This window comes from Nuphar pumila, chromosome 4 (assembly GCF_984573655.1).
Source record: "Nuphar pumila chromosome 4, dmNupPumi1.hap1.1, whole genome shotgun sequence".
Taxonomy (NCBI): domain Eukaryota; kingdom Viridiplantae; phylum Streptophyta; class Magnoliopsida; order Nymphaeales; family Nymphaeaceae; genus Nuphar; species Nuphar pumila.
This window is the reverse complement of record NC_143252.1, coordinates 127,944,358-127,958,606: the sequence shown is the minus strand read 5'-3', so window position 1 is coordinate 127,958,606 and position 14,249 is coordinate 127,944,358. Positions and strand designations below refer to the sequence as shown.

At 35.3% G+C, this 14,249-nt stretch overlaps 1 protein-coding gene across 1 annotated transcript; it reads right to left on the bottom strand.

The window, feature by feature from the left end:
* Nucleotides 1-10,300: 10,300 nt before the first annotated feature.
* LOC149840996 (pentatricopeptide repeat-containing protein At1g34160-like) lies at nt 10,301-13,386 on the bottom strand. Its single transcript, XM_090005171.1, has one exon. It carries the CDS (start codon nt 13,384-13,386, stop codon nt 11,650-11,652), a length of 1,737 nt encoding a protein of 578 aa, XP_089861297.1. The 3' UTR covers nt 10,301-11,649.
* Nucleotides 13,387-14,249: the final 863 nt, after the last annotated feature.

The following is a 14,249-nucleotide window of genomic DNA, read 5'->3' as shown; positions in this document are numbered from 1 at the left end:
TGTTCTAGCAAGATGAACCTAGGTTTTAATCATGTCTGACGGTTCAATAAACACATACTCTGATTTCGAACTTCAAGAAAATAGAAAACGATGGTGAAAATTTATAAAAAACACACCACAGAAATTAGACACATAGATGGATCAGTCACTTTTTACAGATCATCAATATGATTTATGATGAGGAAGAAATCGTTCCGGCAAGATGGACCTGGACTTGAACCGTGATTGTCGGTTCAAGAAACACAGGTTTTGATATCATATGAAAATAAAATAGTAAATGACAGTAGAAAATTATAAAAATTTCACAGATTAAACTAGACACTCTGACGAAGATGCTGCTTTTTACGAATCTAAAATACAATCTTCGGTTACAGAGATATGACCCCGACAAACAACATCTAGTTCTGCATAGCGTTTTAACGATGCAGAAAATAGGGTTACAAAACTCAAAAAAATCTGATTTTTTTATTGAAAACCATAGACACATGATTCTACCATAAAAAATTTAGATTTAAACAATGAATATAAGCAGATAAAACAATAACATGAACAGAGGCCCAAAATTCAATATTGTAAAATCTAAAACCCTAGAACAAACTAAACCTAATTAAGCATGCTAAAAGCAATAAAACGTGTAACTAAGACCATTAATCATGATTGAATGCATGAATAACTTAAAATAAACATGAATACAACAAAAATAAAAAATAAAATTCAGGGTGCATGGATTGAAATTTGATTTTGCCAATAGAGAAGAGGGATTCAACCTATAGAAGGTCGAATCACCTTCTTTCTTCAGGCATTAACAAAATAAACAAAATATAAGCATGATACATGGAATAAAATTATAAAAAAAAATTGATTATGGTTCAGCTGATCATCTTCTTGAAGCTCTCACATGATTTCTTGAAGTAAAAAGAAAAGAGAAGCATGCTAAAAATGGCGACAATAGGGGATTCAAGGGAAAATCGATAAAATAAATAAATAAAAACTAACAAGAGGAAAAGGAAAAAGAAACTCACATTGGGCTGCAATGGAGGAAGAGGAGGAGACGGCTGGAACTTAAAGGAAAGAGAGGAGAGAGAGCATGAGAGGCATGGGTTGGACGTCCAGCCCATGTGGGTATTTATAAGTTTATGTTTAGGTTTTTTTTAAGAGTTTAAAAAAAAGAACACAAGGGGCGATTTTTCTTAATTAAGCCCTAATTAAATGGACTTTGACTTTTGGACTTTTTTAAAAAGTTAATTAGGACTCTAAAACAAAACCTAAATAAATCTGCAAAATCACAAATGTGGCACCACCTAAGTGGGCCCCACATTTGGTTTTAAAGCAAATAAATAAAGGTTTTTAAAAGAATTTAAAACAAAAGATAAAATTGAAAATAAAATCAAAGTCCTAATTGAATTCACATTTTGACTTTTGACTTTTCAAACTCCAAACTTAATTAAAACTCTAAGTAAACCTAAATGGACTTAAACACCCTCAAATATGACGCCACCTATGTGGGCCCCATTTGTTTTTTCAAAAATAATTTTAAAAAGGTAAAATAAAGGGGTTAAAAACAAGATTTTCAAGAAGCTTTAAAGGACACCTAAATCCACTAAATTTTTGTATTTTTGAAATAAATAAAATATGAAAATAAAATAAAATTGAATAAAGGTGGAAAATTAGGATTGACGCCCCCTACAGGGTGGGCCCACTTGAAGAAATTTGGCAAAATTGGAAGTTGATTTAGGAATAGAGTTTAAAACAAATTCAGATCATTTTTCTAAGGAAAATACTTTAAAATAAGGGATGTAAAGCCCTGGGGGTTGGTCAAATGGCAAAAATTGGTTCTAGAAACCAAGTTTTTGAAATTGATTTTGAAAAAAAAGGTTTTAAAATCAAATCTGGATTTGATATTTTGAAAACAAGAGTGTTGGATCTCGAAAATGATATGCAATGGCATGAAATACGATAAAATGATATAAAATGACATGCAAAATGCAAACCCTGGATGAGAGATTTGAAGTCTCAGACCCCTGACAGAGACAAGGAATTGAAAATTTTCATCTGAGGATAAAAGCTGGATATTGGATATCACATCTGATATTGGATCTGATCCAAATATGAATTGGATCTCGGATATAGCTAAAATTTTAGAGAAAGAATTGATTCAAGCCCAAATTGGTAATTGTACCAGCTTAAAAAAATTGATAGAATTGATGTTTCAGATAAAATAACCTGAGAAATGATTTTGCCCTTGCAGGGCAAAGAGTGACACTAGAAAATGATGTTTGAACTGGTTTAAACTGGATTGGATTGGGTTCTAGGGTTTCTAAACTCATATGAATTAAAAGGACACGGACTCAACTAAACTCTTAGACTGGATGATCGAGAAATGATATCATTCTTAGAGAAATGAACACTAGAATAAGATAGGATCACAAAAATGTACTGGGTTTGAGCTGAAATGAAGGTCAGTTACACTGAGATGAACTTACTTTGGAGCTTAAACACTAGCTAAACTAATAAGACTTAGCTCAATTTCAGCTGAAATAAGTTGAAATGCACTCTAAGACTGTGAGAAATGAATTTGAACTAGAATTGGACTACTTGAACTCCTAGTGAGTTCGAGTTAGACTCAGATAAACATGATCAACTAGAAATAAATGACTCCAGTACAATTGGCTAGAATTTGAGCTAGAAATGAATTCATTTTTTGAGAAGTGAACCAAATTCAGCTGAAATGAATAGAAATGAATGGGATTTACTCATCGTGAGCTAGAAATAACTGATATTCTAACTCTTCTGAAATAAAAAAAGAGCTTGGTTGGGCGAGGGTTTAAGGTGACCTAGGGGTAAAATGGTAATTTTACTAATAAAAAGGGTGAAATGACACCTAAACTGGAATATATCTAGGGGTTAGACTCCTACACTGTACTACAAGGTCAGCTGACATCTGTGAGAGAGGTGTCCAGAAAATAAACAGGAAAAATTTGGGGTGTTTATACAAGGACTCAAAACCAACCAAGTCATTGTCACTTGAAGCATTTTTTAACATTTCAATGGTGCAGTGAGTTTGTACCACCTACCCTCTCTAAGGTAGACCTAGGATTTTCAATACAGTATACCTGAAATATCGAATGAGGGTTATCTTAATTAGGGCCATAGGTCAAAGTGGATATTTCACATGGATAACCCACTACATTAACTATGTCCTGGTTCTCCTTTGGAACCTTTGCCTAACACACACTTTGAACATATATGTGTACATGTGCGGTTTTCAAAGTCTAATGCACAAATACACACATGACACAATATTGACATTGAAATTACATTCCATATGCAAGCATTATAACATGGTTATATTATAGCCACATGTTGCACAACACAACACTATGTACATTCATAATCTTCGTATGCACCTCATACATACATACTGCATGTCATAGCATCACATGTACATCATACACATGCTATACATCATAAACATATGTTGAACACCATATCATAATAAGCATGCACAACATAATGACATTACATAATCACTAAAATAGTTTTCTCCAAAAATCCAAATTTCTCAAAAATTCACATGCCCATGACAAGGCAGTAATGTACCATGGCAATAATTTAAAACCTAGCAAATTTTTAGTATATACTTCCATATGTCTGGAATTTCTTCTCAAAATCTCATATTTTTAGGATTTACAATTTGAGAGAAATAGTTCATTCTTTTGGGTCATTCGGGACAAAGTACCTCGAAACCGCACAAAGTTTTGCAAGGATTCACCAAGCAAGCATAGGAATTCATCCGTTGAATTCTAGATTTATACACATAAAAAACACCATATTAAGTTCACATCTAAGGGTATCTAACATATTGTTTAAAAAGAAATTCAGATTACAATTTCAAAACAACACCTGAAATTACTTGTGTTCGACAAAGAAAACCCAATTTTCCAATAGAACATATCCCTATGCCAAAATGATTTCTCATAAATAGTTTTCAGTTATTTAGTCATTCATACACAACTAATATGAGTTTAAACATGAAACAAAAATCAATTAATGTTGTTCATAAATTAATTTAATACATAAAATAAATCTTGAATCACTTAAAAATGGTTGTCTCCAAAACATGGCTTCCAAACACCAAAATCGTTTTTCACAAGTTGAGATTTATTTTTGGATGTTATATCAATCATGCACATATAGAGTTAGATCTAACATGAATATAAGTTAACACATAATGAACATAAATCAATTTAGCACATAAATAAAATCATGTTAATTGTTTTTCCCTAAAAAGGCTTTCATACACAAGCTAATTTATGAATTTTAATTCAGTAACACATATCATTATTAGATTAACATAAATCATATTTAAATCATGATGTATAGAAAATTCAACACCTAATAAGATTCATAGATCCCTTAAAAACCGTTTTTATAAAAAGAGGCTCCTTTACCCGAAAATCGATTTTGAACACCTAGGGTTTTATTTGTTTTTCCTTTTTGAATATTAGTCAAGTATGCACCACGAATATCAATTTTAACATAGTTCTAACATCCTTCATGCTGATTATATGCATATATAACATTAATCATAAAGTTAGAATAATTAATCATATTTTTTACAAGACAACTTGATTTATAGGGTTTTTTTCTCAAAATCATTTTTCTCAGAACTATTTTGGAGTTTCTTAAAACTTCCAATCAGAACATGATATCAGTCCATGCATGAAGCAAAGGCTGATAACACATTAATACAATTTTTGAAATTTTATCCAGTCTACACATGCACTATGCACGTACAAAAGCAAGAGTGCAACTACATTATACATACGCTCATTCATAAAGAATTCACCAAACATGCATTCATTAATGTTTGATTCATCATATGCAGACATGTAACATTTAAGCATGTTGGATTTATATGAAGCAATTTCATAACAGGGATCCACACACAATTCACACCCAAAAATCAAGAATCTCATAAGACCCGATTTTATAAAAGCAAGCATTTAAGAATAAAAAATTAGTTTTTACAAAACAATGTTTTGGATGTTGGATCAGACAACAACATCAGTTTACTCATGGATCTAATGTCAAAACATAGATCATACATGCATTCATATGCATTAAATATCAAACCCAAAAACGATTCTAAGAAAGAGTCATGAATCTCTTTAAAAATAATTTTTTCCAAAATAATTTTTGGAGTATAATGATTGAAAGAATACTATGATACAGACCTCTCATTATGTTTGACTGATATTCATAAGTGGATGAGCATCAGTGGACCATACTACAAGATGCACATGCAACTTAATCCTATGTACACAAGCAAGGCTAAGTGTACCTACCTCGTAAAGCCAAAAACAAAATCACGTTGGAGTGTTAGTTGAAATGTTAAATTAGCTTGCTAGTCCTTCTCCTATCGGCACCACCACCACTTCTAATGGATCCTCCCTCAAAACACGAGGAAGGAGAAGAGACAAGAGAGAGAAGAGAGGTCAAATTCGGGAAAAAGAGAGAGAATGAGGGGGCGTGAATGGGGTCCCCTCTTATAGAGGTTTTGGGAATTTTTGAATCCCATTGGGTAAGTTTCAAATCCCCTTTCAACACTAAAATTCCAGAATTTAACTTCTTATTTGATATTCTCTAAAATTCTAGGCTTAATTGACTTTTTGTTGTATTTAGGAAATTTTTGAAATATTTAAGTACAAGCCTTGTTTAGAATTTAGGAAAGCTTTGGATTCTTTTTAACTTTTCAAAGTAGAAGCTCGTGCCAACTAAGAGGGGCCCACTAAGGAGAAATGTCCCACCCTAGGGATTATTTTTACCTTATTAATAAAAAATCAAAATTTTTATTTTCAAGTCTATTGCTAATTCACGTAGATTTTAAATTAGAAAACTTAGTGAATTTTTTACTTTTGTTTAAAATAGATATTTTCTAGAAAGTTAGAAAATACAAAATATGAGATTTGCCAAGTAAGATGGGCCCACATAGGGGGACATCCCACCCTCTTGAACTTCTACTTGTCTTATTAATTCTAATTAAGTTTTAATTTTTCATTTAAACTCTAATTGACTTCTATATTGGATTCCAAATCCCATTTAGTTCCAAATTAATTTAGGTAAATCCGTATCCAATCCAAATCCAAATTTCTAATTTATATCCAATTTTATATTTAATTAAATCTAAATTAAATCAAATTATAAATGCAAATTCATATTTAATTAAATTCCATTTTAATTTCAATTCCAAATGCAAATTCAAATGAGATTCAAACTAACATGAAATTTAAATTCGAATTGGCATTCATATTGAACTCTAAGATGAATATTTAAATTGAAATAAATCACATAATTAAGACATAAAATTTATTTATTTATTATTTAATAGATACAAAAATTGCAGGTATTACATTAGTTCTCTCTCTCTCTCTCTTAGTTTTTTGCAGAAAGAAGAAAAACAACAACAACAACGACTTTCACAAGTACGCCGCATGCTCCTCTCTCTCAATCTCCCGGATTCTCACTCTCGCTCTTTGCCTCTCTCCCAGTTTATCACCTCTCTCTCCATTTCCCACTCTCTTTCTTTCAGTTTTCTTTTTCTTCTCTCCCCCATTTTTTCTTCTTCTTCTTGTTTTTCCTTCCCTTTTTCTTTGTTTTCTTCTTATTCTTGTTTTTCTTTTTTTTCTTTTTTCCATCTTTTATGTTTTTCAGTTATATATATAATTGATAATCTTGTCTTTTAGTTATATTATTTATATATATACATTATATATACTGTATTTCAATTATTATAATATATATTTTGTGTTTGTGTATTTCATTTATATGTATGTGTGGTGTAATGTAATTCACATATAATCTGTTTGATTATTTTTGAGTTATATTTCTGGTTGACTGTTTCTAAGTTATGTTTGTGAGTTTTATTTTTGGTTTATTGAGTTTACGAGTTATATGCGTGTGTGTGATTCATATATTATCTGTTTGACTATTCTTTTTCATACTTCATACTTCACATGCATCCACACACACATATGCTGATGCACAAACACATACATGTTTTCTATGTAAATATATATGATTATATATATTAACATATCATAAGCATATATTATAATATTCTATATTTCAGTTATATATTATATATTATGTGTTTCAGTTATTATAATATATTTGTTATATATATAATGGGTTAATGTGTTTCATTTATATATATTATGATCCTGCCTAGTCTTTTAAGGGGACTCACCACCTAGGCTCCGCCTACCGCCTTTGACAACTAAGGCTACAACTACTAAGCGCCATTCAACAAGCAGAATAGATCTATATTCAAGTCATTCAAAGTCAAAATCTCCCCCAAGAAATGTAAAATCTCTTGCACACATTTATGATTCATGTGATTTGGCATTTTTTCCAGTGAACCTCAAAACCTTGAAGAGGCTATTCAAAGTGATATTTGGAAAACTTCCATGAATGAGACAATCTTTGCAATATAAAAAAATATACATAAGAGTTAGTAGGTAAACCAAAGGAAAAGATGTTGGTCTAAAAGGGATTTACAAAACAAAGTTCAATAAGGATGACTAATCGAAAAGTATAAGGCTCAACTAGTAGCAAAGGGATACCCCAAAAAAATATGAAGTAGACTTCAATGAAACCTTTGTTCTAGTTGTTAGAATGAAGACTATAAGAATTGTGTTAGCCATCGTGGCAGAATTAAAAATTTCAGCCTACCAACTAGAAGTCAAATCAACTAATTGGAGCACTTAAAATAGTGGTTTATATTAAACAACCTCTTGGATTTGAAAAGAAGGCATAAAAGAAAAGTTTACAGATAAAAAAAGGCCCTAAACGACTTGAAACAAGATCCCCGGTTTTGAAACATAAAAATTGATTAAAACTTTCATAAAACTAAGTCATAGTGAGACATCACTATGGGTTTGAAAGTGGCAAAGTAGCAGGAAAAGTGAAGGTAAGAAAGAAATTTTTTAACTTTTCCATTGTTCCAAATGAGAGAAAAAAAAGAAAGTTTTTTTCTAAAAAGTCTTATTTTTTATAAGAAAAATTCTCATTTTGGGGATGGTAGAGAAATTTTTCTATCAAAAATTCTTTTTGCATTAGGTCAACCATTCACCCACAACACATCTCATTTCATGGGTTGCCATAGGAAGAGCTTCCAAAATCTTCATCTTTCACCCACCCACCACATTTTCAGGTCTCTCTCTCTCTCCACACATTTTTTTTTATTTGAAAAAGTTATCATGTTAAAACTTCTCATAGGTAAAATTTTCTTGTTTTATGAGACTTTTTCTTACTTACAAACATGACCTATATGTGAAAAGAGAAAAATTTTTTGATGGTGTGCTTATATGTCAATGATTTGATCAATGTCGAATCAAATCCAAAAATTATAGAAGATTCAAGGAAGCTATAAAGAAAGAATACAAAATGACTGATCTGGACATTAGAAAATACTTTCTTGAAATTCAAGTCAAGCAAAAAAAAAATTCTAAAGAAAAATATATCAAAGACTTGATAAAAAGGTTTACCATATCCAACTGCAAAGTGATGAGCATATCAATGGCCACAAATGAAAAACTCTCGAAAAATGATGGTGCAAAAAAAAGTTGATGTGACAATGTATCATACTCTAGTGGGGTCTCCCATCCATCTCATAAATACAAGACCCGACATCATGAATATTGTGAGCATTGTCTTTAGGTCTATGAGCAAGCCTAGTAATCTCCATCTTGCAGCGACAAAAAGGATCCTAAAATATCTCCAGGCAAAAAGAATTTTAGAATATGTTTACAGAAAATAATTTAAAACTAATTGGATATAATGATCATCAAGGTTTTAAAACCCGTGACTCGGAACTCGACTCGTTCTTTATTGACTCGTGACTCGGCGGGTCAACTCGGTGACTCGGACCGGGTTTTGTTAACTTTTGATTTTAAAAGAAAAACAATATATAATTTGTCTGAAACCATGTTTTTGAGTAAACATAGTCTCCAAATGTCTGTAAGAATATAAAAACAACTGCAAAGAGCTATAGAGGTTTGCTTGAATAATTGAATTTGATATCTATACAAGCACTTTGACAGTCAATTTGTCATGTGCCACAGAAATCTGGGAGTTTAAAGATTAAAAGTTTATTAGATGTAGAACAGTTGGTCACGACAAGCAAAAATTCATTAATTTTGCTAGTTTAAGTCCCAACTCCCAAACCATTTCATCAGCTTGCAGAAAGTACTAGACTCTTTTAGCCTTACTCAAGACCTGGTTCTCCATTTCAACAGTTTATCTGATTTTTCATATCAATCCCAATTTTGAGGTAAACAAGGTCTGAAACTGAAAATAGACCATTTTTTATTTGACAAAAGCAAATGCATACAAAAATCTCCTGGTTTTGCCAATAGAGTAAGTTTTTCAATGTATGTTTTTACACAGTCAATTGTACATACAATCTATTAGAACACAATTTTTTTTTTCAAATAGTTTGTCAACATGTAAGCAAGTTTCTCAAGGGCTTCACAAATCAATGGCCTACAATATGCCAACATTTCATGACTCAAAAAAACATATTTTTACATAAAAAAATATGATAAAGGTGTGATTCCTAGCAAATAAACCATGTTGAACACATATATGAGGTCAGATTGCTTAGATACAACTTGCACCTATGATTTTTCAACTAGATTGTACAGACAGTAAACAGTAGACTGCATATATGTATATATATCATTACCATTTGAAACTCAAAAAACAAATTTCAAACATCCCAGAACTCGCCCGAGTCAGGCCGAGTCAGGCCGAGTCAAGCCGAGTCAAGGCCGAGTCAAGCCCGAGTTTAGGCAAACCGAGTTTGCCTTGCCGGGTTGACTCGCTGGAGGGCCGAGCCGAGCCGAGTCAGCCGAGTCAACGAGTTGACTCGGCGAGTTTTAAACTCGCGAGATCCATCGATGATAGAAAAAGTGTCTTAGGCTATGCTTTTTGCCTAGATACAAAAGTACTCTCTCACTGTCAAGAAAAACATGTTACAATGTCACTATCATCTATCAAAGTTGAATATATTTTTGCCACCAATGTCATATGTGAAGCAGTTTAGCTAAGAAGAATTCTCGCAGACTTACAACAAAATTGAAACAACCATCATTTATTGTGACAAACAGAAAATTTTAATCAAGGTGTGCCTGGTTTTCAACTCAATTTTAATCAAGGATTCGGCTAGACAGATATAGACCAAGTCCACTTGAATCCAATACATATAACTTGTTTCTTCAATGTGTAAAGAATTTTTTTTGGATTTCGGTAAGATATGCAACTGAATATGAATCCATTATATCCGAGCCCTACCACCGCTGTGGATTTATATCTTACCTTAAAATCTGTATTCTCGACAGGACTTACCTTATTGCTGGGTTGGAAGAAGTTTGTTTATTCAATGAGCACTAGGTTTGTCAAGCTGATAAAGAAAAAAGAAAGAAAGAAAAAAGATATATAAGGAATGCTTTGTGTATCACAATTGGGTGAGATCGATTTACATCACATCTTCCTTAATCAAGATACAATTAGGCCATCCAAACCAATTAGCATGCATGACAATCTTATGTGCAAAACTAAGCTGAATATTCCTCCATCAACCTGCAATACTTTTGGAGTAACAAAATCAGAGCATGTTTAATCATCATTCAAACATTATGGACGTGATGAACTTCAGCATGTTTATAGTACTAAAATAGTAGAGCATTGAAGTCCATGAACTTGATTTCTCTGGAAATCAACCGTACTATAAGGAACTGAACCAGTAAAGACATTTCCTCTCATTGCTCTCATATTATTGTGCATCGAATAACTGCTTAAGAACTTTATATGAGTACTATGTAATTTAGGTAGCATGTTACAAAAGGAATTAATTTAGAGTGTGCACGTCCCAATAATGAAATTTATCATTCTACCAATCAAAGCAAATTTTTATGTCAGAACAAGTTTGCCCGTAAGACTTTCTTCTACTTGAATGATAATGAAATAATGACAGAAAATTTAAATAGGAAAGATCCGCCATACCAATTCCAGAAGGCAAGGCCCATTTGTACTTGGCAATATCCTGTTGAGATTATCATAACAAGAAATCCTCGAGCTTTGACATATGGCTCCCTCAGTTCTCTTCCTCTCCCTTAACAAGTACTCCATCCCCTAATTTTTTTCCTTCTTTTCATGTACATTTACAGTTTCTAATCTTCATTTTTCCATTTCCAAGCATGTTTCTGCACAAAGTTATGCTAATTCAAGATGCATAGTTTTAAATATTCAGTCATCAATATCAAGCGACTATATAATTGATTCCTAATCTGATTGTTCCAACAATAAAATGACCCCAAGATGCTCGAGTTTCTCTCTGTCGGCACCCTTGATCCCTCAGGTGGCCCTTTAGATAGTCCATACCAGCTTTGTTCTTGTGTTAGAACACGGAAAAAGAAGCTTGACATATAGGGCTAAGGGGATGGTGTCTGGCCTGTCCTAAGCAAGCAGGGGGGAAATATTAGGAATGATAATGCCTTGAAGGGAATAACTCAGTTAAGAATGGAGCTCCATATTCTTTTCAATCAAAGGTCCAAATAGCTAAAAGCTCATACCAATCTAGGAGCTTCACCAATAATCTCTGCATGAACATAAACCTCCAGTAAAATGGTGGAAGCGTGCACGGTCTCTGACTATAATTTCCCTCTCATAAATTCTAGATATAAGCTTGATCAGTTCATGGCAGTCACCGCATATCCTAAGGTTTTTTATGACAAGAATGGGAGAACCATGATTGGTGCTTAGAAGACCGAAGGTAACTGCCAACTTCTCACTATGAAAGGAGAGGGCATTTTCCTTGTCCTCCTCATCTATGTCATGCAACACAAACGATGTTTTTGGGGCATACCCAAGTAACCTAGCTCTTGCACCAATCTCATTCAACTTCTCATAGATTTCCTTTCTTCTTTCGTGTTCTTGGTCTCCCATGACAAACTTATGTATCACACCATCCACCTCAATGTAGCTAAACCCAGGTGTCTTGATAACATCCACACGCTTCATGGCTTCCCTCGTCCTCCCCACATCTTCCCAACGAGCACACGCAGCATATACATTGGACATGAGCACAAAGTCCCCACTGTTATTGGATTTCAACTCAACCAATCGCTGCATTGCACGCTCAGCTAGCTCAACATTACCATAAGTGTAACATGCACCCAACAAGCTCTGCCAGAGAACCACATCCACCTCTATAGGCAAACTGACAATCAGATTATATGCTTCTTCCATCCTGCCAGCACGCCCAAGTAGATCTACCACACAACCATAGTGTTTGATATTTGACACAACACCATAGTCCTCCATGGAGCTCAACAATTCACGTCCCTCTTCCACCAACCCGGCATGATTGCACGCACCCAACACAGCCAAGAACGTGACTGAGTCAGGTGCCACATTTTCCGTCTTCATTCTCTGATACAACCCCAATGCATCATGAGCACGGCCATGCATTGCTAACGCCATTATTATGGTGTTCCACGAAACCAAACTTCTCCGAGTCATTTCATCAAACACTTGACATGACCGATCGACACGCCCGCACTTTGCATACATGTCTATCAGAGCATTTCCAACAAACAGATGCCGATCGAGCAAGTGCTCTTGAGCGTACGCATGCACTGATTCGCCATCATCTAATGCACCCAATTGCGAGCACGCTGACAGTACCCCCAAGACCGTGACCTCGTTGGCCCGCACGTCCGGACTCCGCTGCATTTGGCGAAACATCGCCAGCGCGTCAGTGGAGCGCCCGCCCTGAGCGTAGCCCGCAATCAGGACATTCCAGGCCACGACGTCTTTCTTAGGCATTTCGTCGAACAGCTTGCGCGCGTCGTCCAAGACACCCGTCTTGGCGTAAAGGTCCATCAGAGTCGTCTGCAATAGCGGATCCGACCCAAAACCGAACCCAAAGATCTGGGCGTGGAGCTCCTGGCCTTCCCTGAGGGCCAGGAGGCGCGCGCACGCCTTCAGGGCAAAGGACACGGAGAGGGCATCGGGCCGAAGCGAGGCGGACGCAGTCTGAATCCCGGCGTAGAAGAGGATGGCTTCCTTCGGGTCGGGTCCCTGGGCGAACCCGCGGATCATGGCGTTCCACGTCCAGGTGGTCGGGTCGGGGACACGCCGGAAGATCTCGCCGGCGTACTCAAGGAACTCGCCGGCGGAGAGGAGGGCGCAGAGCTCGAGGAGCTTGGTGAGGGCGTGGGAGCTGCGGGCGAGGCCCGTGACGACCATGTGGGATTGGAGTTGCTTGAGGTGAGCGAGGTCGGTGCAGCGCTGCAGCAGCGACAGGGCGGAGGAGGCCATTGGGTCGGATCTTACTGGGTTTGGTGCTCCATCTCTCCGTCATAAGGGAGATCGATATCATGTCATGGTGACAAAAATTTAAAACACAAAAGAAAAACCTTTTTTTCACATAGGAGTGTCAACGGGTCGAATTTACCCGGACCAAACCCTATAGGGTCTGGGTATGATGACAAATAAGAAGACCCGATTAAGACCCGTTCGGACATGAAGGTCAGATTAATACATGGATCCTAGTATAGTTTGTGAAATTTTATACTAGATCCGGGCCCAACCCAAGTTTCGATTAAGACCCACAAATTTTTAATGTAAAAATGATAAAAAAATATTGTTTTAGCAGGTATCGTTCGGGTCTGGTTCATGTAGTTCTTATAGAGTCCGAGTATAATTTCTCTTATAGTAGACCATATTAGACTCGAGTTCGGACCCAATACCATACCCAAAAATCTGGTCCAAGTCTGGTTCCACTTAGCCGGAACCAAACCTTACCCATTGACACCCCTACATACAATTGATAAGTATGTTGATACTTTGAAGATATTTAAAACAATATCAGTGGCATGAGTAGCGCTCAACCTATTCTCGAGTGTAAATGGATCGAATTTAAGACCTTCTTCATCAAGCCAACATACTAATTTTTGGATATGGACCTTAACATAGAGCCTGAATATGGCTCGTGACACAAGCAAGACTGGATTGCAATCTCTACTCCAATTTGAGCTTTGTTTTTTTCCTGTTGAAGTGAGTAATCTCTAGGTGGGGTCACCTGCACCCAAGCCCTTACACCCAGTGGCGTAGCTAGGATTCATGTGTGTGTGTGTGTGGGGGGGGGGCAAACAGGGGTGTAGGAAAAAAAAATGGTTAAA